The sequence below is a fragment of the Rhinoraja longicauda genome, chromosome 26 (genome assembly GCF_053455715.1).
Source record: "Rhinoraja longicauda isolate Sanriku21f chromosome 26, sRhiLon1.1, whole genome shotgun sequence".
In the NCBI taxonomy this organism is placed as follows: Eukaryota; Metazoa; Chordata; class Chondrichthyes; order Rajiformes; family Arhynchobatidae; genus Rhinoraja; species Rhinoraja longicauda.
This window is the reverse complement of record NC_135978.1, coordinates 19,807,838-19,835,067: the sequence shown is the minus strand read 5'-3', so window position 1 is coordinate 19,835,067 and position 27,230 is coordinate 19,807,838. Positions and strand designations below refer to the sequence as shown.

The 27,230-nt window shown below is 47.3% G+C and overlaps 1 protein-coding gene across 5 annotated transcripts in view; it reads left to right on the top strand.

Annotated features, from left to right (window-relative positions):
• Positions 1–27,230, top strand: part of camkk1a (calcium/calmodulin-dependent protein kinase kinase 1, alpha a) — a 141,875-nt gene that overhangs the window by 76,531 nt on the left and 38,114 nt on the right. For all 5 annotated transcript variants that reach the window (XM_078422034.1, XM_078422029.1, XM_078422031.1 and 2 more), the window contains exons 3-7: positions 15,849–15,896; positions 16,927–16,980; positions 21,714–21,765; positions 26,014–26,147; positions 27,083–27,119. In XM_078422034.1, coding sequence (XP_078278160.1) covers positions 15,849–15,896; positions 16,927–16,980; positions 21,714–21,765; positions 26,014–26,147; positions 27,083–27,119 — 325 coding nt within the window. The remainder of the gene's footprint in view (positions 1–15,848; positions 15,897–16,926; positions 16,981–21,713; positions 21,766–26,013; positions 26,148–27,082; positions 27,120–27,230) is intronic.

Below are 27,230 nucleotides of genomic sequence, written 5' to 3'. Positions count from 1 at the left end.
CAATCTTGTTAATGAAAGAATGTGCAAACTCCACATTGGAAGTACCCGAGGTCAGGATTGAACCTGGGTGGCTGGAGCTGTGAAGCAGCTAAATCAGTAACAATATTCCTGTGTCACTCCCGTAGGACCTCTGCTGAGCACTACGAAAATGCAGTCTGAAGAAGGGTCTCAAACTGAAACATCACCCATTCCTTCTCTCCAGAGATGCTGCCTGTCCCGCTGAGTTACACCAGCATTTTGTGTCTACCTTCGGTGTGAACCAGTATCTGTAGTTCCTTCCTACACACAATGTAAACAATGTCTGCTCCCTTTTCTGCCACACCTCGGAAGTATATAGTCCTAAGGAGAAAGAGTTCTTTGAGGGGGTGCCTTAACCTGACAAAACAAGACAATTACACCTTTAATGTCAAGACAGCGTCCCAACCTTTGACTGGCATCTCAATTTTAGGAAACAATAAACTGCAGATGCTGGAATCTTGAACAAAAACAAAGTTCGGGAGGAACTCAGCAGGCCAGGCAGTATCTCAGAGAGTCATACAACATGGAAACAGGTTCTTTGGCCGAACTTGCCCACACTGACCAACATGTCCCACCTACACTAGTCCCACCTGCCTGTGTTTGGCCCATATCCCTCTGAAACTATCCTATCCATGTACCTGTCTAAATGTTTCTCAAATGTTTCTCAACTACCTCCTCTGGCAGCTCGTTCCATATATCCACCACCCTTTGTGTGAAAAGGTTACCCCTCAGATTCCTATTAAATCTTCCCCTCCTACACCTTAAACCTATGTTCCCTGGTTCTTGATGTCCTACTCTGTTCAAGAGACTCACGATTTTGTACATGTGTCAGATTGAGGAAGGGACCCTTCATGAAACATCGTCTGTCCATCTCCCTCCACAGATGCTGCCTGACCTGCATTCTGATTGAAGATGAGTCATCAGACTGAAGAAAAGTCCCAATCTGAATACCGACATTTAATACCTCCTCCCTTTTAATCTTATGGTACTCTAAAATTTCAACACATCCGTTCCTGAACTCTCCAGAGGATGCTGGCCAGGTCTTCTATGAATACATGTCATTTGTTTTCACTTAGGAGTCCTTCACTTAAGTGCCCTTCTCCTAAGTGATCCTACAGAGAAAAAAAAAAAAATTAACACTTCACTTATGTCCTTTGGCTTTACCCACAGAGTTCCTCCAGTGGTTTTGTTGTTGTTGCTGTCTGACCTTCTCCTCATCGAGGGCCAGGAGAGCAAGGAATGAGAGGCAACCATGTGTGCAGGAGCGGCTCAACAGACTGGACCCCTCCTCCCCCCCCCTTGTCCGCCTTGTGGGTGGGTGGGGGCACCTGAAAATCCCTGTTCACTTGAACATTGCTAGGACTCGCTGGGAAAAGGGTCTTTGCATATGGGGATTTCTTTGACCTTTGAGCCCCCCAGCATAATCAAGAACGAGTCTCACCCTCAGTCGGCCACTCCCTCTGCCTCCCCTCTCTCATCAGGCAAGAGGGACAGAAGTTTGAAAACGCACATCTCCAGATTCAGGGACAGTTTCTTCCCAGCTATTATCAGGCATCTGAACCATCCTATCCACAACTAGACACCGGTCCTGACCTACTGTCTACCTCAATGGAGTCCCTTCGGATAATCTTTAATCAGACTTTACAGACTTGCACTAAACATTATTCCCTTTATCATGTATCTGTACACTATGTGCGGTTCGATTGTAATCATGTACCGTTTTTCCACCGACTGGTTAGCACGCAACAAAAAGATTTTCACTGTACCCCGTATACGTGACAAACTAAACTAAACATCTTGCAAGTCCGAGCACAGTGCTGCCAATGGCATGGCCACTTTGCAAGTCCGAGCACAGTGCTGCCAATGGCATTGCCACTGTGTCATCCATTTCATGAAACGCTCCGCAACTCCAAGGAGTTAATGATGCACTCCAACGCCTCTACTTCCTTAGAAGGTTTAGGAAGTTCAGCATGTCCCCATCAACTCTCACCACCTTCTACAGTTTCTTCCTAGAAAGCAGTTTATCAGGATGCATCACAGCGAGGTTTGGGAACAGCTCCCTCCAAGACCGCAAGAACTTGCAAAGAATTGTGGACACAACCCAATCACACAAACCAACCTCACTGACTTCGTCAACTTCACGACTAAGTTCTATCCTGCACTCAAATTCACTTGGACCATCTCTGACATCTCCTTACCGTTTCTAGATCTCACCGTCTCCATCACAGGAGGCAGACTATTGACTGACATCTATTACAAACCCACTGACTCCCATAGCTGTCTAGACTAGACGTCTTCCCACCCTGCTTCCTGTAAAGACTCTATCCCCTACTCCCAATTCCTCTACGCTGCATCTGCGCCCAGGATGAGTTGTCCCATACCAGGTCATTGGAGATGTCCTCGTTCTTTAGGGAAAGGGGTCTCCCTCTTCCATTATAGATGAGGATCTCACTAGGGTCTCCTCGATATCCCGCAGCTCCGCTCTTGCTCCCCCTCCCCCCTTCGTAACAAGGACAGGGTCCCCCTTGTCCTCGCCTTCCACCCCATCAGCCGTCGCGTACAGCATATAATCCTCCGACATTTTCACCAACGGTCTCACACTTCTGGCCACACCTTCCCATCTCCACCCCTTTCTGCTTTTCGCAGAGACTGTTCCCATCGCAACTCTCTGGTCAACTCTTTCCTTCCCACCCAAACCACCCCCTCCCCAGGCGGCACGGTAGCGCAGCGGTAGAGTTGCTGCTTTACAGCGAATGCAGCGCCGGAGACTCAGGTTCGATCCTGACTACGGGTGCTGCACTGTAAGGAGTTTGTACGTTCTCCCCGTGACCTGCGTGGGTTTTCTCCGAGATCTTCGGTTTCCTCCCACACTCCAAAGACGTACAGGTATGTAGGTTAATTGGCTGGGTAAATGTAAAAATTGTCCCTAGTGGGTGTAGGATAGTGTTAATGTACGGGGATCGCTGGGCGGCACGGACTTGGAGGGCCGAAAAGGCCTGTTTCCGGCTGTATATATATGATATGATATGATACTTTCCCCTGCAATCGCAGGAGATGCAACACTTGTCCCTATACCTCCCCCCTCAACTCCGTCCAAGGACCCCGACAGTCTTTTTAGGTGAGGCAAAGGTTCACTTGCACCTCCTCCAACCTCATCTACTGCATCCGCTGTTCCAAGTGTCAAGTCCTGCATATTAGCGAAACTAAGCGCAGGCGATCGTTGCACTGAACACCTCCGCTCAGTCCGCCTATACCTACCTGATCTCTTGGTTGCTCAGCATTTTAACTCCCCCTCCCATTCCCAATCTGAACTTTCTGTTTTGGGTCTCCTCCATTGTCAGAGTGAGGCCCCGCACAAATTGGAGGAATTTCACTTGGGTAGCTTACACCCCAGTGGTATGAACATTGACTTCTATAACTTCAAGTAGCCCTTGCTTTCCCTCTCTCTCTCCACCCCCTTCCCCTTCCCAGTTCTCCCACCAGTCTTACTGTCTCCGACTACATTTTATCTCTGCACCGCCCACTCCCCTGACATCAGTCTGAAGAAGGGACTCGACCAGAAACATCACCCATTCCTTCTCTCCGGAGATGCTGCCTGTCCCGCTGAGTTACACCAGCATTTTGTGTCTACCCCCCTTCGATTTAAACCAGCATCTGCAGTTCTTTCCTACAAACTCCCTTCCATTGACTCCATTTACACCTCACGCTGCCTCGGCAATGCCACCAGCACAATTAAGAATGAGTGGCATCCCACTCATTCTCTCATCTGACTCCCTCTCCCATCTGGTTAGCACGCAACAAAAGCTTTTCACTCTACCTTGGTACACGTGACAATAAACTAAACTCCTCTCCGGCGTGGGCATTCTCCTGGAAGTCAGATGCGGGGTGTGCCATCATTAATAGCAATTAAATGAAGGACGCTGCACATTGTATTCTTTGTTCTCCTGCGATTGCTCAACCACAACCACAATGTTTCTTGCATGACCGACATCAGGCTCAGGTGTCACGCTGTGAGATTCCCAGGCATGTTAACATAGAATGTGTGCCCCAGTGCTGGTCTAATACAGCAATAACAGAATTTCACCTGGAGGAGATCACTAACACTCTGTACTCCGGGCAGAATTGATCCTTGCATTGCATTGGACTGGATAAAACATCCCTGATGGTTTGGTTTTGTGCTGGAAGCGTCTATTGTCCCTTAAACCGACCGAGTGGCTTTGAGCTTGGACAGGAGACACCTCCTGGATCTGTGATTTTCGAATCTCCTAAATAACAGGTTGCATTATGCTCAATCCAATCCAGCCTTTGCATCAGTTCTGTGAACACATTTCCCTGCTGGGGCATAGCGGGATGAGCCCTACTCAGGCCCTCCAGTCCATGGCCCTTCTGTCCTGCCTCCGTGTTTTTCAAATCTCCAGGATGATGCCAATGCTGGCTTCAGAATCCCACAGATTCTCCAGCTGATTATTGTGCTCCTTCATCCAGCTTGTCTGCGTATCTTGTTCGTCTTCTCTCTCTGCATTCTCTCCCCTCTCTCTCTCTCTCTCTCTTGCACCCTCTTGCTCTCTCCCTCCCTCTGTGCACTCTCCCCCTCTCTTTTTCTCTCTATCCCCTCTCTCTCGTGCCTGCACTCTTTCTGTTTCTCAGTCTTGCTCTCTCTTTTGATCTCTTCCCTCACTCTTCCTCTCTTTCTCTCTTCCACTTTCTTCCATTGACTCCATTTATACCTCACGCTGCCTTTCTCTTTCTCTCCCACTCTCTCTCTCTCTCTCCCACTCTCTCTCTCTCTCTCTCTTGCTTCCTCTCTCTCCCTTTCCTCACCTCCCCCAACTCAGCTGCTGTATTTTGCTGCCTTTTCCTGCGCATTACCTTTTGACATTTAATGATTCTTTATATCCAGGTAAAGGTTGGCCCTGCCTCTGAGGCACATCTGTTAGTTCCAGTCAGACAATGAAGGTTGAAGCTTTGCTGGCGTCCAGCACAGTTCTGAGGGAGCTCCGCATTGTCAGAAGTGCCATCCTTCAGGCGATACTTTGAACTGAAGCCTTGTCTGGACACAAAAGACACTGTGGTGCTATGCAAAGACATGCTGAGCAATTCTTTCCCAGGGTCCTGATCAAAATTTGTCCTCCTGTTAACATCACAAAAAAGATATTCCTCCTTGCTGATCGTGAGATTATTGCTATAGACAATAGACAATAGGTGCAGGAGTAGGCCATTCGGCCCTTCGAGCCAGCACCACCATTCAATATGATCATGGCTGATCATTCTCAATCAGTACCCCGTTCCTGCCTTCTCCCCATACCCCCTGACTCCGCTATCTTTAAGAGCTCTATCTAGCTCTCTCTTGAAAGCATCCATGCTTGTGTGGATGGAGGCCGTTTGGCCTATCACATCCATGCCAAGTGACACAAATCTAGTGAGGTAAGTCCTAGAGAGATGTAAGAGACTGCAGACGCTGGGATCTTGAGCAAAATACCAAGTGCTGGAGGAACTCAGCAGATCAGGCCACATCTGTGGAGGGAAATGGATGGACGACATTTCTTACAAACTTAATCGTGCTTTCCCACTGCTGGTCGACAGCCCCACACATCATGATGCATCAAGTGCTCAACCATTTAAGGATATCACAATAGCTTCTACCTCCGCCTCTTCTCTCAGACAGTCAGCCCCATTGTTTGCTCCCATCTGCTTTAATCTCGTTCATCACCACAATGACTCCATTTCTAAAACACTTCATTCTTTCTGTATGTCATTCCAGGGTGTCATGTGAGGCACTCTCTGGGATGCAAGTGCTTTCTTTTTAATCTAACCATTAAATATTAACCGCTTTCTCAATTCCCTGCATCTCAGCCCACATCCATTTAAATACTCTTTAAGTTTAGTGCTCCTAGTCCCGGAAGATTAATGAGCTTCCAGGATCTTACAGAGATGGATGAGCCCATTTTTAGACGGAAGTTGGCTTGTGCAGCACTAATGTCAGGTTACGTAGTGACCGGGACTCAAGCAGATGGAGATCAGATGATCAAACTGTTCCTCAGCTGTTAAAGTGGCAGAGTTTCAGTGTTAGTCAGCGAAGCTCAGCCTTTTTAGGCAACTCTCGCCCATGGCACAGAGACAGGGGATTCAAGATATTGCTCAGTCCTGAACAAACACTGATGAGACGGTGACCATGCGTGATGTTCTCCTGGTTCTGGCTCGGCAGAGATACAGCATGGATCACTCAGAGGTACCACGTCTTTATTGCAACATTGGCAGTGTCTGGGTAGCTTGTACGGTGGGAGAAGTTCACCACAACGCTGCCTGAATCCCAGGGTATTAGCGATGTGACGTTGGGCAAACTTGGATTGTTTTCTCGGGGAGTGTCGGTGGTTAAAAGGAGATGCAACACAGGTTTATAGGATTGTGAGAGGAACAGACAGTGTGGACAGAACCTTTTTTTCCAGGGCGGAAGTGTCACAGACGAGGGTATAGGTTTAAAGTCAGAGGGGGAACGTTTAAAGGAGATCTGCAGGGCAAGTTTTTTTTAAATACAAAGAATAGTGGAAAGTGCTGCCAGAGGTCGTGGTGGAAGCAGATATGAGAGTGGCGTTTAAGAGGCGTTTGGATAGGCACATGGATATGCAGGGAATGGAGGGATATGGATCATGTGCAGGCATGATATTTAGCACAGACGCTGAGCCGAATGGCCTGTTCCTTGTAGAGTGTTTATTCCCTTCGTTCACCTATCCATGTATCTGTCCCCTCCTGGGGGTAGGGGTGGGGCAAGAGGTGGGGGTGGGGCAAGAGGTGGGGTGGGGGTGGGCAAGAGGTGGGGGTGGGGCAAGAGGTGGGGGTGGGGCAAGAGGTGGGGGTGGGGCAAGAGGTGGGGGTGGGGCAAGAGGTAGGGTGGGGGTGGGGCAAGAGGTGGGGGTGGGGCAAGTGCGGGTGGGGCAAGAGGTGGGAGTGGGGCAAGAGGTGGGGGTGGGGCAAGGGGTGGGGCAAGAGGTGGGGGTGGGGGTGGGGCAAGAGGTGGGGGTGGGGCAAGAGGTGGGGGTAGGGGCGAGGCAAGAGGTGGGGGTGGGGCAAGTGCGGGTGGGGCAAGAGGTGGGAGTGGGGCAAGAGGTGGGGGTGGGGCAAGGGGTGGGGCAAGAGGTGGGGGTGGGGCAAGAGGTGGGGCAAGAGGTGGGGGTGGGGCAAGAGGTGGGGTTGGGGCAAGAGGTGGGGGTGGGGCAAGAGGTTGGGGTGGGGCGAGGTGGGGGTGGGGCAAGAGATGGGGGTTGGGGTGGGGCAAGTGGGGGTGGGGCAAGAGGTGGGGGTGGGGCAAGAGGTGAGGGTAGGGGTTTGGGCAAGAGCTGGCTGGTGAGGGATGGATACAGGTGAGGAGAGCTTGGTTGATAGATAATAGCTAGATGTGGGAGGGAAGGGTGGAGATAGTGATAAGAAGACAGAAGGTGATAAATGGACAATAAAAGGCCATAGATTGTATAATCAGATAGGAAAAGAAGTTGCAGAATGGAACTGAATGAGGCTGGTGGCGTATGGGAGCGAGGGGAAGGGTGAGGTGGAGGGGAGGGGAGGGGAGGGGAGGGGAGGGGATCCAGTGGAAGAAGTATATGGGTGATGGGCACATGTAGCTGGGAAGAGGGGTGGAGGAAATTGGGTGATCGGGGTCTGGAGCGTTAAAGGGTTGGAAGAAGGGTGTGTATGAGAGGAACAGGGTAGATAGAAGGAAAGCGAAAGGGAGAGAGGACGTGTGGGTTACTTAAAATTGGAAAATTCAATGTTCATGCCATTGGGTTGCAGACTACCCAGGTGGAATATGTGTTCACGTTTGTCTAGTTCACATTTCTAGTTCAGATTTGTCCTCACTCTAGTAGTGGAGGTGCTCGTCGGCAGATAGATTGTTGTGGGAATGGGAAGGTGTGAAAACGCACACCTCCAGATTCAAGGACAGTTTCTTCCCAACTGTTATCAGGCAACTGAACCATCCCACCAACAAATAGAGAGCAGACTCCTGAACTACTATCTACATCATTGGTACCTCGGACTATCTTTGATCGGACTTTGCTGGCTTTACCTTGCACCAAACGTTATTCCCTTATCATGTATCTGTACACTGTAAATGGCCCGAGTGTAATCGTGTATTGTGTTTCCGCTGACTGGAGAGCACGTAACAAAAGCTTTTCACTGTACCTCGGTACACGTGACAATAGACTAAACTGAACTGAAGGGGAACTAATATGGCGGCAACCGGGAGCTCCAGATCCAGCTGGCCACAGTGGATAGGGCACAGGAGCTTGGCAACATGGCTGCCTAGTCTGCAAATTGTCTCACTGACGTTGAGGAGGCCACATTGAGAGCACCAAATGCAAGATAGGAGATTGGAGGAGGTGGACATGAACGCTTGTCTCACCTGGAAGTGCAGTTTGGGTCCTTGGATGGAGGTGGAGGGTGGAGATGGAGAGACGTAGAAACATAGAAAATAGGTGCAGGAGGAGGCCGTTCGGCCCTTCGAGCCAGCACCGCCATTCATTGTGATCATGGCTGATCATCCACAATCAATAACCCGTGCCTGCCTTCTCCCCACACCCATTTGATTCCACTAGCCCCTAGAGCTCTATCCATGTGTGGCATCTCCTACAGTTGTAAGGGGAAGGGCCTGGGGGAGGGGGAGAGATGGGTGGGGAGGGATGTGTGAACTGAAATAGTGGTCCCTGCGGAAAGCAGAAAGCGTTAGGGAGAGGAGGAGACGACTGGGCGGAAGGTTATAGTTATAGATGGCAAATACGCCAAAGAATGATGTGCTGGTTTGGAAACGTGTGGGGTGAAAGGTAAGGACAAAGGGAACCACCTCTGCTCTGTCTGGGAGGAGGTGGTGAGAGAGTGGATGTATGGAAAAGGAGGAAATGGAGGGAAAGCAGCGTTTGCTGAGAAGGGAGATATCCTGGAGTGGAAAGCCTCAACTCGGGAACAGATGCGGTGGAGATAGAGATGGAGAAACTGAGAGAAAGGGGTGGCATCCTCGCAAGAGCCACATGGAGTTTGTACGTTCTCCCCGTGACCGCCTAGGTTTTCTCCGAGATCTTCGGTTCCCTCCCACACTCCAAAAACGGACAGGTTGGGAGGTTAATTGGCTTGGGTTTGTCTACTTGTTATAGGTGTCAATTGTCACTAGTGTGTGTCGGCTTGTGTTAATGTGTGGGGATCGCTGGCCGGTGCGGGCTCGGAGGGCCTGTTTCCCCGCTGTATCTCTCAAATAAACTAATCTAAACTAAAGCTGGGTGTGAGGAGTAGTCAAGGTAGTTGTGGGAGTCAGTAAGCTTGTGGTAAAGTTTCTGAAGGCTATTTTTCAGCTCTGCATGATTGACTTCTATATACTAAAACTCTCGTTTGTTATCTTGTTTGTGACTGAACTTCAGCCAAAACGGTACACGATAGCGCGACAATATTAGGCCCACCTTACTCACCATTGTCACTTTAGTGATAATGCAAGTAGTTTTATTGAAATCGGTCTTATATTTTTAAAGTTATTCACATTTTCAAGTTTAAAAAGAGGGGAGGAGGGAGGGAGGGGGGAAAGGGGGAGTGGGGGAGAAGGGAGAGGGGAGGGGGGGGTTGAGGAGAGAGGGGAGTGGGGGGGAGGACAGGGTGCTGCACCAATGCAGGAGAGGTTTGGGCCCAAAGGGTCCACTTGGTCTAGTAATAAAATAAAACCCTTTCCATTGCATAATCTTGGATAATGATGTAGAAAATCTATGAATTTTTGTAATAAAGTCCAGCTATCCTCTCGGATGGGAAATCGAAGCTCCAACTGACGTACCAAAGATACCAGGGATAGGTTTGGGCTGAAAGTCCTTCCTCTAATCTCTGCCTCTCCACAATCTATTTCGGGCAGAAAAACAGGCAGGAAGGAATGAAAAACTGCAGAGGCTGTAAATCTAAAATAAAAACAGAAAACGCTGGAAATATTCAGGTCAGGTCGCGTGCGTGGGAGGAGAAATAGAGTTAATGTTTCAGGGAACCGTTGTCAGATTTGGGAAATGTTGGAAATGAAACGGGTTTTGCTGCAGAGCAAGTGGGTGGGAAGTGAGACCACAGGGGGTCGGTGTGTGATGGTGTGCAGAGGGGGAGAGACTGCACGGTGATGTGATGGTACGTCTGTCACGCATGGAGGGTGAAGGTTGACGAGTAAACAGGAGCCGCTACCTGGGCAAGAAACTGGAGGAGAACGTGAAATTAGAAGAAAAAACGTGAAATTAGAGCGGAAATGGGACTGAGAATTTGAGTGAGAAGTGCCGGGAAGTTATACGAGCTGTCAAAGGAACGGGGTACTGATTGAGAATGATCAGCCATGATCACATTGAATGGCGGTGCTGGCTCGAAGGGCCGAATGGCCTCCTCCTGCACCTATTGACTATTGTCTATTGTCTATTGAAGTTCATCCAGCAGCATGTGAGACTAAGGGGTAGTCCTCATGTATAAAATCATACGGGGCATAGAAAGGGTGAATGCACACAGGCTTTATCCCAGGATAGGGGAATCAAAAACTGAAGGGCGTGGGTTTTAGGTGAGAGAGGAAAGCTTTAACAGGAACCTGAGGGGCATCTTTTTCACACAGAGGGTGGTGAGTATGTGGAACGAGCTGTCAAAGGAAGCAGTTGAGGCAGGTAGCATTTGAAAGACTTTTGGACAGGTACGCGGATTGGAAAGGTTTTGAGGGATATGGGTCAAATGTGGACAGATGGAAGGAGCTTGGAAGGGCATTTTGGTCAGCGTACATGAGTTGAGCTGAAGAGCCTGTTTCCATGCCGTATGAATCTCTTTTCCAGTATAATTTATTTTACATCTTCATTGCACTAAACCCAAAGTTCTTCAATATTACTGACAGATTATTTGTGCCTTTCCTTGCAAAAAGATGGACACACAGTCTTTATTTAATTGTTCTGCCATTTTCCTATTCTCTATTATAAATTCTCCCGCCTCTCTTGATTAGGGAGACAGATTTGCCATCGCTATTCTTTTCCTTTTTAACAGACCTACAGAAGCCCCTTTAGTTGGTTTTGGAACGTTGAACATAGAACAGTAGAGAAAAAAGACACAAGGTTCGGGTGTAACTCAATGGGATGGGCAGCATCTCTGGAGAATGTGGATGGGTGACATTTCAGTTCGGGACGTTTCTTCAGTCTGTCCTGAAATGTCACCTACCCATGTTCTCCCAGAGATGCTGCCTGACCTGCAGAGTTACTCCAGCACTGTGTGTCCTTTTTGTTGTTGTTGTAAACCAGAATCTGCAGTTCCTTGTATCTACATCGAACAGCAAAGCACAGGAACAGTCCCTTCAGCCTGTGCCCAACATGATGACGGCGCGGTGGCGCACCGGTAGAGTTGCTGCCTTACGGCGAATGCCGCGCCGGAGACTCGGGTTCGATCCTGACTACGGGTGCTGTCTGTACGGAGTTTGTACGTTCTCCCCGTGACCTGCGTGGGTTTTCTCCGAGATCTTTGGTTTCCTCGCACACTCCAAAGACGTACAGGTATGTAGGTTAATTGGTTGGGCAAATGTAAAAAAATCGTCCCTAGTGGGTGTAGGATGGTGTTAATGTGCGGGGATCGCTGGGCGGCGCGGACCCGGTGGGCCGAAGGGCCTCTTTCCGCGCTGTATCTCTAAATCTAAAATCTAAATGACATTAATCTGCTGTGCCTGCACGTGATCAATATCCCTCCATTCACTGCATATCATTCTGCCAATCTAAATGCCTCTTAAACATCACTATCATATCTACTCCTAGGCACCCATGCACTCTGCAAAACAAAATTAACTTGCCCCACACATCTCATTTAAACATTTCCACTCTGCCTTGAAAGCCATCCCCCTACTCTCTGACACTTCCACCATTGAAAAAGGGGAACTGTCTGTATCTATGCCTCTTGTGTAGGAAAATAACTGCAGATGCTGGTACAAATCGAAGGTATCACAAAATGCTGGAGTAACTTGTCACCCCATTCATTCTAGATTTTTAGATTTAGATTTAGAGATGCAGCGCAGAAACAGGCCCTTCGGCCCACCGGGTCCGCGCTGCCCAGCGATCCCCTCACACTAACACCTAACACACTACACCCACTAGGGACAATTTTTAATTTTTTTTTTACATTTGCCCAGCCAATTAACCTACATACCTGTACGTCTTTGGAGTGTGGGAGGAAACAGAAGATCTCGGAGAAAACCCACGCTGGTCACGGGGAGAGCGTACAAACTCCGTACAGACGGCGCCCGTAGTCAGGATCGAACCTGTAGATCAGTGCATGTTCCTTTAACATAGTGACCTCACCACTACTAACCACTCCCCATGGTCTCTTGTATAATTGTAGCTTCCCCACCCCCAGCTCGCTCTCTAGTTCCAGTGATGACCACGGACAGCTAGGGCATAATGTGTGTAGTGCAATTAATAAACCTATTCAGTAAAAGACTCTGTGTACGAGGGACGTCCTTTTACAGAACCCGAGTCTTTTTTCCTTATAGTTTGTACCCTCTAATTCAGACAGCATTCTGGTAAACCTCTTCTGCACCCTTCCCAAAGCCTCCACATCCATCCAGCGATGGGGTGAACAGAACTGCACATTAATGCTCTAAATGCGGCCTAAGTAAGGCCTAACCAGACTTCCTGACTCTTACACTCAATATCTCGACTGATGAAGGCAAGCAGACCACACGTCTACCACTCCGTCTACTTGTTTTGCTACTTTTAGGGAGCTGTGCATTTGGACCCCAAGATCCCCCTGTACATCAATGCCATTAAGGGTCTTGCAATTAACTGTACACTTTCCCCTCACATTTGACTTCCTAAAGTTCAACCACTCACATTACATTCCATCTGCTATTTCTCTACCCATATCTCTGTAACAAGATCCATATCCTGTTGTAACAGATCCATATCCTGTTGTCGGCTTTTGGTTAGGCTGCACCTGGTTAGGCTAGTTCGGTTTGTTTCGCTAGTTTGGTTTGCAGAGGGCATTAGTGGCATCCTGTTTGGCCAGGACATGATGAGCCGAAGAACGTGTTCCTGGGCCATACTGTGCTGTTCTATCTTTAATGTCAACAAATCCATCAATGTTGGTGTCGTCTGGAAACTTACTAACCAACACCTCTCTACATTGACGCCCAAATCATTTTTATACATCGCATCATCCAAGTCACATCCAACAACAGAGGTCCCAGCTCTGATCCCTACTGAACACGACTGGTCAGAGACTTCCAGCCAGAATGACATCCTTCACCACTACTCCCTCTCTTCCATGGATAAGCCATTTCTGAATTCAAACTACCAAGTCACCGTGGATTCTTCACACCTTAATCGTTTGGATCAGGGTATCATGAGGCTCTTTATCGCATGCCTTCTTAAAACCCACGTCGACACCATCCACTGCCCTACCCTCATTAATCACTTTTGTCATCTTCTCAAAAATAACTCAATCAGGTTAGTAAGATGTGGCCTGCCGTGTAAAAAGCCAAGCCGACTGTCCCTCGTTAACTAATTCTCATACAAATGCTATTCCAAAGAATCCTCTCCAACAGTTTCCCCTACCTCTGACGTGAGGCACACCGGCCTTTAATTTCCTGGATTATCGTTTCCCTTCTTAAACAAGGTACAATGTCTGTCTCTGATATACTCACGTATTTCATTTTCTCTGACATATCAATTTCTTGGTAATCCTTTGCTGAACTAAACAGCACTCCCAGCCTCCAGCTTACTGTTTTCCTGGAAATCCTGTGAGCTTTCTCACTTAGACTTCACACCATCTGCACTTTCTCATGTAAATGGAATGAGCTGTACTGTCTGACTGCGGGGTTTAGTGGGAAGGAGTAGGGTAATAGCTCCAGTCCACCTGGGCAGAGCTCAGTACTAAGGTCACATTTATGGCTTCCAGGAACAATGAATCAAATTCAGAAAAAATAAAATCCGCCCATGCTGCCCGATGTTCGCGTGTAGGAAAGAACTGCAGATGCTGGTTTACACCAGAGTCCAGTCTAAAGAAGGGTCTCAACCCGAAACATCACTCATCCCTTCTCTCCAGAATTGCTGCCTGTCCCGCTGAGTCTCTCTCTTTTTCTCTCTCTCCCTCTCTCCCTCCCCCTCCCTCCCCCTCCCTCCCCCTCCCCCCCCCCCCTCCCTCCCCCTCTCCCCCTCTCCCCCTCTCTCCCTCTCCCTCTCCCTCTCCCTCCCCTCTCCCCTTTGCAAACCAAACTAGCAAAACAAACTGAACTAGCCTAACCAGGTGCAAATGGTAAGTCGCTGTTTATTTTTGTAAATAACAATTCTCTCTTGTGGTTGGAATTCCAAAATGGCCTTTTGATTATTCCCGATATGAGGCTTGACCTGTGTTGGGAAAATTACAGGGAGGTCGGGCAATCAGTACCAGATGGGATAACCAGTCCCCCATCGATTCCATTAACACTTCCTGCTGCCTCGGGAACGCAGTCAATATAATCAAGGCAGAAGTTTGCAAGCACCCACCAGCAGATTTAAGAACGGCTTCTCCACTCTTATCAGACTACTGAATAGACCTCTCATATGCTCATGATGTATTCCCGATCTTCCAATCTACCATATTGAAGTCCATGCACATTTTCTATCTGCACTTTCTTTGTATAGTTAAGAAATACAGCGCAGAAAAAGGCTTTTATTTTCTGAGTCTGCGCTGACCAGTGATCCCTGCACACTAGCACTATCCCACACACAACAGGGATAATTTACAATGTTACCATGCCAATTAACCTACAAACCTGTTCGTCTTTGGAGTGTGGGAGGAAACCAGAGCTCCCGGGGAAAACCCACGCAGGGCACGGGGAGAACGTACAAACTCTGTACAGACATCAACCATAGTCAGGATCGAACCCGGGTCTCTGGCGCCGTAAGGCAGCAACTCTACCGCTGCGCCACCCCGTGTTGTACCGCTATCTTGTGCACTCTGTTCATTTTTTCTTTGGCACTACATGTGGTACTCGTGTACAGCGTGATTTGCCTAGATAGCAGGGCAAAAAAAAGTGTTTCACTTGGTATCTTGGTACATATGACTGCAATGATAAACCAAACTAAACAAGAATGATGTTGGTTCGACCACACCAGCAGCTCAGAGAGCAGTCCTGGACTCAGCAGCGTAGTCACAGACTATGCTGCTGATGGGAGCACAGCAGGGAATTACCCAAATTACTCCTGGATTCTGAGAGTCAAACTATGTGGAAAACTAAGGTAAGGAGAGTTATATTCTTTACGACTCTAAATGGGTGATTTGATCAAACCGAAGATCTCGGAGAAAACCCACGCAGGTCACGGGGAGAACGTACAAACTCCGTACAGACAGCACCCGTAGTCAGGATCGAACCTGAGTCTCCGGCGCTGCATTCGCTGTAAGGCAGTAACTCTACCGCTGCCCCACCGTGCCGCCCTGCGGATTACCCAAAGTCACGGATAGGTAACATTGCATTGTTTAAAATACCTGGCCGAGGGAAGTCACAAACTCCACTGCACCATAATCTGGAAATTAAAGTGCTGGTCTCTCCATTTCCCTTCCCCCTGACTCTCAGTTTGAAGAAGGGTCTTGACCCGCTGAGTTACTCCAGCATTTTTGTGTCTGTCTTTGGTTTAAACCAGCTTCTGTAGTTCCTTCCTACACTGCTGGTCTTTTACCTTTTGTTTCACAATTCCAGCCAAGTTAGCTGGAAGACGTTGCAGTTTCACTTGCTGAAGTGTGAGCTGAGCAGGATTAATTTGCCTGCTCCTGTTCTCTTCTGTAACAAATGCAAAAATCAAAGATAACCAGCGATTAATTTTGTTCCTATTTCTCTCTAGGACTTTATGCGTTTGAACCAATACCAGCTGAAGACTGAAATTGGAAAGGTAAATAGCAGCTGGTGTTTAAATGTTGCAACTCCATTCTAAGTAACTGTATGAGTTGGGAAGCCATGCCCTTCCCTATTGTTAGAGGTGCCTCTCTATCTTTTCCCACTGATGTTTTCAGGGACTGAATGGATTCTTATAGTCATAGAGTCATAAACAAGGAAACAGGTCCTTCAGCCCAAATCATCCATGCTCACCCATCCAAGCTACTCCCATTTGTCCATGCCTGGCCCATATCCCTCTAAACCTTTCTTATCCATGTACCTATCCAAATGTATTTTAAACGTTGCTATTGAAACCGCCACAACTATTTCCTCTGGAGGCTCGTTCCATGCACCCAAATTGCATTTTCCCCGAACATCATATCTGCATTTGCCTTTCATTCACAACATTCTTATGTTCTGGGTGCTGATGCTTTGCTGAGGTTGCCCGCCAGTGGACTCCCGGCAACGGGGTCAGAGGTCGGATGCCTGTAACTCATTTGTCTTCAGAGCTGAATCTTGAGTAGCTGCAGGAAGGGAGGAGAGGCATCTTCGCATTGAGCAGGGGAGAGCTTTCACCTTGGAAAGAGCTTTCCCCAGATCACCTATCAACCCCAATATAACAGGCCACAAAATGTTTCAAGCCGTTCTTGGTTTAGGCTTCAAACCAAGGTAGGCCAGCCAAGCCACTGGCAATTGGTGGGCTAAGTTGTTTGTGGATCATTCTTCCCCACACCTTGTCTGTCACTTGCCTAACAATCAGCAGAGTCCCAATGGACCGAATCCTTGCCCAAGCCACACCACCTTTAAAAGCACTGCTCAGGGCACCACCAGGAGCTTGGGGAATGGCCAAGCCTCGGCCTACTTCAGTCGCGGCCTAGGCCCGTGCTCTCCACTACCCGAGGATTTCAACGGATTGTGGTCTGGCATTGAACCCTGAATCTGTTCCATAGTAAGGCTGCGGTTTACAGGTTTCTATGTGTCTTTCCTCTAACGCTTGAGGAAATTATTTCACTAAGTGACTAATCTGAGCTTTGCTTTGTTGACAGGGATCCTATGGTGTGGTGAAGTTGGCGTACAATGAAAATGACGACAAGCATTACGTGAGTAAGCTGGAGATTAATTTCTTGTACTGGAGGTGGGGGCTGCTGTTTGGTGAGAGCCGTGTTTTCCTGTGGGCAGAGTTGGGTTAATACACCCTGCCCTTCCTTTGGTTTCACCTCAAAATGGACACCATTTCCAACAAAGTTGTGATGAACGAGTTGGAATATTATAACTGAGGGTGACAGTTACAAGCTATCTGATAGTTCCATTCCGAATGAGTTGTTTCGTTCGTGTTTATCGTATTTAGAACAACAGAGGTTAATTCTCTAAACCAAGTAAACTCGTTGGGAAAGTATTTAAGCTGACGTGGTGCTTCTTCTGTGGTAATGATTTGAATACTGAAGTATTTGAAATCCCCAAGCATCTCATAATAAACTGTTTAAACATATCCTTATGTTGAAACCTTTGATCATGTCGCCATGCCCTGTAGTTAAAAGAATTCACTGGAGTAAAAGATTCCAAAAAATTATGATTCAGTGTTACAAAAATGGTCAGCAGACCAGCATATAAATGTCTGGATTTGCTGCTTCGTCGAGGTTGCTTAATCTCGCTTGTATCTTTTATGCTTTAATATTTTTTTTAAATTTTGGAATGAAACCAATTTTAGCTTGAATGTGGGACAGTTTCCTCCCAGCCGTTATCAGGCAACTGAACCATCCTACCACAACTAGAGAGCAGTCCTGAACTACTATTTACCTCAATGGAGACCCTTGCACTATCTTTGATCGGACTTTATTGGCTTTATCTTGCACTAAACGTTATTCACGTTACTCTTTTTATCATGAATGTGTGCACTGGATGGCTTGATTGTAATCATCTATTGTATTCTCGCTGACTGGTTATCATGCAATAAAAGCTTTTCACTTTCCCTCGGTACAGGTGACAATAAACTAAACTAAACTAAAATAAACTAGAATGTAATGGTGAGGTGGCTGGGGAACAGGATGTTCCATAATCGCATCCCTCTGATCTTTCAAAAATGTATCGACCTGCTCTTTAATTACCCCCAATGATCCAGTCTCCATAACCTTCCATGACAGAGAATGTTAGAGACTCGCCACCCTCTGAAGAAGCAGCTATAGTTGACGGCCGTTGGGGGGGGCAGGTCTGTTTGTAGAAACATTGTTCTCTGTGTTGACAAGTATTGGTACTGGGAGATGTTTCAGGCGACAATAGATGGTGAGGTTAGAGTGAACGGCTGTGGCCAAATATGAGATGCCCGCATCCTGTTTTGGGGATGGAGGTTGGGTCAGCCCCAAACAGGTTCTAGCCTGGAGGTGCATGGGTTGGGGCCAGGACTTTATACTGGGGACTCCTACAAGCCACCCATTAACAGCCCCTCCAAGCTGAAGACCATTGTGTCCATAGAAGGGCAAGCAGCTTCCTATTGGCGGGAACCTGTGTTTGGATTCCCTCGGGTTAAAGGTTGATTATAGAGGGCTGCAGCTCCCACAATTCACAGGGGCAGAGAAATACCACTCTCTGTGACACTGGCCTCACTGAACTCTGGAGGGAACCTCCGCTTACTAAACACTTCAAGGGAAACTTTTTTTCACCCCTGTGCCTAGTTATCCTTTTATTTTCGATGGAATGGTTAGCTTGATGGAAAGTTAAATCACTCATCCTCAACCAAGTTATTTTGTTGAATTAAATGGAGACATACATAATGCCAAACCTACCATCATGGGAATGGCCGTCACTGGGTGATGTCGTGACTGCATTGGGGAAATGGATGATCACCTGATGATGGTGGCAATTCTGGAGTGGGGGAGTAAGCAGGGTTCCCAAGTAGAGGGATTGGGCCCATTTGGTAATTTCAGGTCCTTTTACTCCACACCCGCCACCACCTACCTCACCTGACCGCACTACCCTTTCTGATCCACGTGTTTATCAACTTTAGTTCAGGCAATTGATACAATTTGCCTTGGCTGCCAGACCCATAGGAAAATGGGTGACCCTTAGCTGTCCAGGAAACCGGTGGGAAAGCCATATGTCTGAGGACATTTGGGGATGGGCATTAGATGCTGATCAGCAATGCCCACATCCTCTGAAGGACCAGGTTCAATGGTGTCTACCTGTGACCACGTGAGCTAGGAGCAGGCCGAGTCCTGCACTCGGTCCCACAAGCTTGATCCCCCCATTCAATTTGATTGTAACTTCGTCCACACTCTCCTCCACACAAGGGAATCTTCCACCCTTTGCTTGTCAAGTATCTACCTACTCTGCCTTAAAAATATTCACAAAACTCTGCTTCCACTGCCTTTGGAGGAAGAGAATTTCAAACTCATGAGCCACATTTTTAAACTGTGAGCCCTAATTCTAGATTCTCCCATGACAGGGAACCTCTTTTTCTCAACCACCCTGCCAAGACCCCCAGGATCTTGTGTTTCAATCAAGTCCTCTCTCACTTTTCAAAGCACCACCAGATGCACTATGAACCCAATCAACCTCTTATTAGATAACTCACCAACTACACAAATGACACTGGCAAGCCTCCTATGAAGTGCTTCAATGTACTAACACATTTCCTTAAACAAGGAGGGGCACATCATACAGTTCTTGAATTGTACAGCCTTCAGCCCATGATGTTCATACCATGCTTTTTACCCATCCGCACTAATCCCGTTTGCCCTAATTAGGATCATACCCTTCTTCGCCAAGCCTATATAAGTGCCTGTCTAAATGCCATAGTGATCATACCTCACCATCTCCTCTTGCATCGTACTCCGGATATCAACCACCCTCAGTGTAAATAATCGTACCTATTTGATCCTCTTTAAAGCTCCTACCACTTTTCTTAAAACCATACCTTTTTGGTTTTGATACCCCTTCTGTGGTAAAAAAGATTTTGACCAACTACCTCTGTTGTGATATTGCAAGGACTATTTTATTATATCACAAGGACTATTTTGTTTGCCTGCGTAGCAACATGTATATATGAGAATGACGTAATTTTGGCGGGCACTCTGGTTCCAGGTGGCCGTGAAAGAAACTGAGCCTGGATTTATGCTCGGCTTTCAAACCCCTAAGTACGTGTTCTTGTGGCCATTCCAGTCATAACAACGGTATAACAGATACCGGACCACGAAGTACAACAACCTCATCCTTAAGTTGCCCGTTATATCTTATATGATTCTATCAGCTCATCCTCTGCCAGTCTATCCAGTCTATCCCGATAGCTAAAGTCCTCCAGTACAGTCAGCATCCTGGTGAATCTGCTCTGCACTCTCTGCAGTGCAACCATACCCTTCCAGTCGCATGATGGCCTGAACTGCACGCAATACTCCAAGTGCAGTCAAATCACTGCTTTATAAAGTTACAAAATAATGTCCTAACTTTTATAATTCAATGCCTCGAACTATGACGCCAAGCATGCCATGTGCATTCTTCACCACACTATCTGCCCATGTTGCTACTTTCAGAGAACAATGGGCTTGGATCCCTCGGTCTCTCTGTTCATTAACATTTCTTCGGGCCCTACATTTACTCTATATGTCTCACCCCGATTTGATTTCCCAAACGTTTTCACCTTGCACTTGTTGGCCTTAACTTCCTCTGCCGATGGTCCGCCCAACTTTCCGGCTGGTCTAATCCTGCTGTAGACAGCCTTCCTTGCCAACCACAACACCACCAATGTTTGTTATATCTTCAAACTCACTAATCATTTCCTCCCTCTGTCGTATCCAGTCTTTCACCTAGAACTCCAGACTTGATCAGCTACCTGGATAGGGTAGATTTAGAATGATACGGGCCAAATGCAGGCAGGTGGGACTAGTGTATCATATCATATATATACAGCCGGAAACAGGCCTTTTCAGCCCTCCAAGTCCGTGCCGCCCAGCGATCCCCGTACATTAACACTATCCTACACCCACTAGGGACAATTTTTTTAAAACATTTACCCAGCCAATTAACCTACATACCTGTACGTCTTTGGAGTGTGGGAGGAAACCGAAGATCTCGGAGAAAACCCACGCAGGTCACGGGGAGAACGTACAAACTCCTTACAGTGCAGCACCCGTAGTCAGGATCGAACCTGAGTCTCCAGCGCTGCATTCGCTGTAAAGCAGCAACTCTACCGCTGCGCTACCGTGCCGCCCTGTAGATCGGGCATGTTGGTCGGCGTGGGCAAGTTGGGCTGAAGGGCCTGATTCCATGCTGTATGACTCTATGTGGTTTCACCAATTCTCTACATAATTGAAGGAAAAGGAAAGAAAATTAATTCAATCTTATTTTTAGAAATCTCAGCTTTTCCTCCCCTTTCCCCATACACGATCTAAGCTGGTACAGTTTTGTTCCCCATTCCCCATAGAGTTCATCCCCACCATGATGAGAGTTTCACTTTCTGTGGCATTAAGTTGGGTCTCGGATACGTGAGCCTCCACCTCTACTGTACGTCCTTTTCCGTTCTCCTCCTTGGCAGGGTGCTGAAGCTGTGGCCTTCAGAGAGAGGGTTCAGGATCATGTGACTTCTCCCTGCACCCTGGCTCAGGGGCATGGTGGCAAGGTGCAGGCAAGCGCTCAGAGTCTCCGGTGCTTTTTTTGACCAGGATATATTTGAATCTTTGAATACCGCCCCCAGCAATTCTGCACTGATCTTTACTGCAGTAAAGTGTGTGGTAAATCTGCTTAAATTTGATTACTTGATTTTATCTCTTTTCTAGTGTTCAACAATGACATGGTGTTTTGTGTAAAAGCCCATGATGGTGACAGGACTATTCTTTCTCCCCAGGCCATGAAGGTACTTTCCAAAAAGAGGCTGATGAAACAGCAAGGATTTCCGCGTGAGTTGGCTTCCAGTTTTCCTGTTTAAACTCTGATACAATTTGTCCAATTCCAGGCTTTTACCCTTTACTGGTACTGGTGTGGGTGGATGTCCACTTCTGCCCCTCTTATGGCCTACATCCCCCCCCCCCTTATGGCCTACATCCCCCCCCCCCTCTCCCCACCCCTTATGGTCTATATTTCCCTCCCCCCCCCCCCTTATGGCCTACATCTCCCCCCCCCTCCCCCCCCTTATGGCCTACATCTCCACCCTCACCCCTTATGGCCGACATCTCTGCACCCTACGATCCACATCTCCCCCACACATGCCACCCTGTGCTGTACCTACATGTTAATTATCTGTGTGTTCAATCTTGCTAGCTCTGTCAGAATTTTATGCATTTCTAACACAATAACTCTTCTGAAAAATTATGTGGTCGATGGCTCATCAACTTCTGATTCTATAACCTCTAAGCATCTTGTCTTCACATTTCTTCATTACAGATCATAAGATCATAAGTGACAGGAGTAGAATTTGGCCATTCGGCCCATCAAGTCTACTCAATTCAATCATGGCTGATCTATCTCTCCTTCCTAACCCCATAACCTCTGACAGCTGTACTAATTAAGAATCTATTTATCTCTGCCTTAAATATATCCACTGACTTTGCCTCCACAGCCTTCTGTGGCAAAGAATTCCACAGATTCACCACCCTCTGATTGAAGAAATTCAATAGACAATAGGCAAATTCCTTCTCATCTTCCTAAAAGAATGTCCTTTGATTCTGTGGCTATGGCCCCTAGTCCTAGACTCTCCCACTAGTATAAACATCCTCTCCACATCCACTCTATCCAAGCCTTTCACTATTCTGTATGTTTCAATGAAGTCCCCCCCTCATTCTTCTAAACTCCAGCGAGTACAGGCCCAGTGCCGACAAACACTCATCATATGTTAATGATGATCCGGGCGCTTTGTCGAGAGCAGATGTCAGTCCAACTGGTTTATTGTTGCCCAGCTTTTTTTTCTCCCTTCTTAGATAATTATGTTATATTTACCACATTTGAGTGTGCCTGGACTGTTCCAGATTCCAGGGAGTTTTGGAAGATGGTTTGTCTGCAGCATTTTGTTCGAGAACTCAGACTTATAGATTATGTTTGATCCAGTGGAATTGTTGGGTTTTAGACCTGTCAATTTTTAAAATTAAATTTTAGGTTTTTAAAAAAAAAATCAGCTTCTTTGGTTAAGTTACCGACTTTAAGTTCCCCCTCCCCGATCTCAGCAGAAATTCAGTTTCCTGCTGTTTCAGGCACAGTGATTGTTATCTTGTCCAGTGAGGACAAACATCTCCATTATAAACATCACCAGTCTCTGCCAAAGGGCAGGCGTAGGCATCTGCCACTATCTTCCTTTCAACATGGTCGCAGATTGGTGAGACACACAGATATCTGCTTGAGGTTCCAAAGAGTATGATGCTGCACCCTTTGTTACAATTAAAGACAATGCAGGTACAGGGCGGGTTGTGTCATCTCCATTGCGAGAAAGAGAATCAGATTGGTGAAGAGTGACTCCAGCCATTGGAGTGTTGTCCCTGGAGCCCATTCATTGACTTCAGCTTAACCAGGACTTCCTGATGCCCCATTTGGCCAAGTGCTGCTTTGATGTCAAGGACTCGTATCGCCTTTGGTATTTAGTTCTTCGGTCCATATTTTGATCAGACTGTGATACGGTCTGGAGCTTGGTGGTCCTTGTAAAGTCCAAAATGAGCATCGGTGAGCAGCATTCTGCGACTTCAGACCTCGGGAGCAGACAGAGATCAACCCTGTACCCTGAATGACATGGCTACCAGTACAACAGACTTGCCTTTTTTCAGTGACCCACTTGATTAGCTGGGGAGAATGTTCCTAGTCGTTATAACTTGATGCAGCTTTAAGTCAAAGCCTTCAGGAACCGCACAAGGACAGGCAATGTGGGTACTGTTGTGTCGAACATGATGCCAAGACCATCTCTTACCTAGCTGCACATCATCCATATTCTTAAATTCCCTGCATAACCGTAGGCCTCTCCAAAAGCCTCTTAAATGGCACGATCGTATCTACCTCCACTACTAACCCTGGCAGTACGTTACAGGCACTCACTGTTTTCTCTGTGATTGGGTGGCTCAACATGTACGCTGCATGTAGCTGAATAGGTTCGCCCTTTCCAGCACCTTGTTTCCATCTCACCCAAGTTGTGCACTCCTCTCCCTCTGTTCAACTCTCCCGTTGTCTCTGTCTTTCTCTCATCTCTCTTTCTCTACCTCTTCTTTCTCTATCCCTCTCTTTCTTTCTCCTCCTTGTTCTCCTGCCTTTCTGTTCATTTATTTTTCTTTCCTTCTCCCTCTTTCCTCCCCTCTGTCATTATCTCTCTGTCTGTGTCTCACTGTCTCACTGTCTCTCTGCCTCTCTGCCTCTCTGCCTCTCTGTCTGTTTCTGACTCTCCCCCTCTCTGTCTCTCTGTCTCTCTGTGTCTCTCTGTTTCTCTGTCTCTCTGTCCCTCTGTCTCTCTGTCCCTCTGTCTCTCTGTCTCTCTGTCCCTCTGTCCCTTTGTCCCTCTGTCCCTCTATCCCTCTGTCTCTGTCTCTCTGTCCCTCTGTCTCTCTCTGTCTCTGCCTGTTTCTGACTCTCTCTCTCTGTCTCTCTGTCTCTCTCTCTCTGTCTCTCTGTCTCTCTGTCTCTCTGTCTCTCTGTCTCTCTGTGTCTCTGTCTCTCTGTCTCTTTTTCTGTGTCTTTCCCTTTTCTCAGTAATGACACTGGTGCAATAACAGTTTCTCAGGTCTTTTCTTGCTCAGGCATCATTGCTGGCCTCTGTCATATCCACTTTAGAAACTCTGAACGAAACATAAGAAACACTTCCAGCTCCCCTGGATTGGGTGAATCCACACTTGTGGCTCGACTTGTTTTGCTCGTGTTGTGGAGCAGGTTGCCGTGTACAGTTCAATGCGCATTGTTCAAAGTTTAATCTTCACACAGCTGCCAAACTTAGAGCTGCAAAGATGAGTGTTAGGGATCACATTGCAGTCTCCAACATTATCGTGTTAATAAACAAATCAGCGAGCTAGAAATTTGGACCAGTTCCTGTTGGCAGCGATCAACTAATCAACATTACCACCTGTTACAGTAACGATCATGTCAAAAATCTTGACAGTTTAATTGCATTGTCTCCAAATATTAGTTCCTTGAGAGAAACAAGGAACTGCAGGTGCTGGTTTACAAACCAACAAATTCCTCGCCACCATTCCATGGAGTCTGAACACCACACACTGGTTCAAAGGGAAGTGAGTGAATGGATTGGTGAAAATGTACCAACATTTGTAAACTCTTGCTCCTTGCCTGTTGACCAGTACGTCCGGCAGTGGGGGGCAACTCCAAAGCCACGAAACAGGGGCATGTCTGGTCACTCTGAGAGGAAGACGGCCAAAAGGACAGAGAGTGTCCGTGGAGAATGGTACGGTCACTGGAGCTGTGCTGAAATTCCTTAGTCTTCTGATGGTGTGGTGGATTTCCTGGCCATAACGTCATTGTGGTTATTGGTGATATTTATGCCTAGGAGCTTGAAGCTCTCCATTATCTCCACTTCATGGTGTTGCAGACTGGGTCGTGTACACCACCCTGCTTCCTGAAGTCGATGATTAGCTGCTTCACTTTGCTGACGTTGAGGGAGTAGTTCTTCTCTTAACGCCGTGCTACCGAGCTCTAAAGCTTCTTCCACTACCCTGCCTCGACATTGTTCGAGGTCCGGCCCACTACGGCGGTGTCATCCGCAAACCTGTAAGTGGAGACAGAGCATAATTTGTCCGTACAGTCATGAGTGTTTAGGGAGTTTAGAAATGGTCTGCGATCACAGCCTTGTGGGGCACCAGTGCTGAGAATTATTGTGCAGAGTGTTTTGTCATTTATTCTTACTGACTGAAGTCCATCGGTCTGGACATTGACAATCCGGTTGCAGATGGTTTATGCGCCCTAGGTCCAGGAGTCAGTGCCCATTTGAGAAGTATGACTAACACCCCAACCTATCAGGCACTCAATGAAGCATGTTCTTTGGCCTGCACTAGGAGTGCAGTTTAGGACAACAAAATCCAATGAGTCCTCAAGATTGTTTGCATCCCATTGTACAACCACGAAACACCAGCCCCTACACGAACTATGCCTGAGCTTCCCTGTTGCAAAATTCTGGGTGAGGTTGCGTCCTCTATTCAAAACGATGCATCACTCTTTGCTCTGGATTCCAGGTCGCCCCCCTCCTCGGGGATCAAAGCCCCCGTCTGGAGAGCAGCCCAAGGCTCCAGCGCCCCTGGAGCGGGTCTACCAGGAGATAGCCATACTGAAGAAGCTTGACCATCCCAACATCGTGAAACTAATGGAGGTGAGTTGCTTAGATGTTGACCCACTGAAAATGTTTTCATTGCATGCTGAACGTAGGCCTTGGCTGATGTCTGGTCATGTTATTTGATCCACCACAGCTTTGTCACTGCCAGGTGGGGATGTGAGACATGTTCGCCAGCAGGTGGACCCCAGTCCCTGGACCCCCCTCTAGTAGCTCAGCCTGCACAAGGCATTACTCCCCTCCCATCCCTCACACTGACCCTGAATATTCCACCACATCAGCTATTCTGTTTGGGAAAATCTTTATGTTAACAAGAGGGTGCATAAAATCTGGTGTCCAACATTGTAGTCACAGCCACACGTTTTAATTTGGATGGATGGATTTTGAGATAATTTAGTATCACCCGAAATGCTGGACATAGAAAGCTTTCAGACAAGTGCTAGAATGTGGGTTTACTAAGGATATGGATCTGTGGGCTGGCATGGACATGATGGGCTGAATGGCCTTTTGCCCATGTTGTATGACCCCATGACTCTACTTCTGAGTAGAACTTAGAACAATATAGCACAGTAACAGGCCCTTCGGCCCACAATGTTTATAGTGAACACGATGCAGAGTTAAATTAATCTCATGTAATTTATATCCCTCCACTCTCTTCATATCCATATGCATATCTAAAGGCCTATTTAAAGGCAGGAGTACAGAATATAGTATTACCATTACAGAGAAAGTGCATTTGAAAAAAAGTGCAGGGTCTGCAACGACGTAGATTGGAAGATCGATAATTCATTCTTCGTGTATGAAAGGTCTGTTCAGGAGTGTGTTAACAGCGGGGAAGATGCTGTACATATATCACAACAGTCAAAACTCCCTCGCTGGTTCTCCAGTACATTGGGACCTCCGGAACGTGTATATATTCAGGATTTTCTGCCCTTTTAATTCCATTTTGTTTGAATTCTCTCTCTTCTTTTCAGGTTCTGGATGACCCCACTGAAGATAATCTTCACATGGGTATGTGTTTGGCTGTTGCAGTATGGAGGGAAATGCCTTTGTGGTATTGCAGCAATACTGTAGCAGATAGTGTTTTCACTGTGTTGGACAAGAATATCCTTTGCTTTCTTT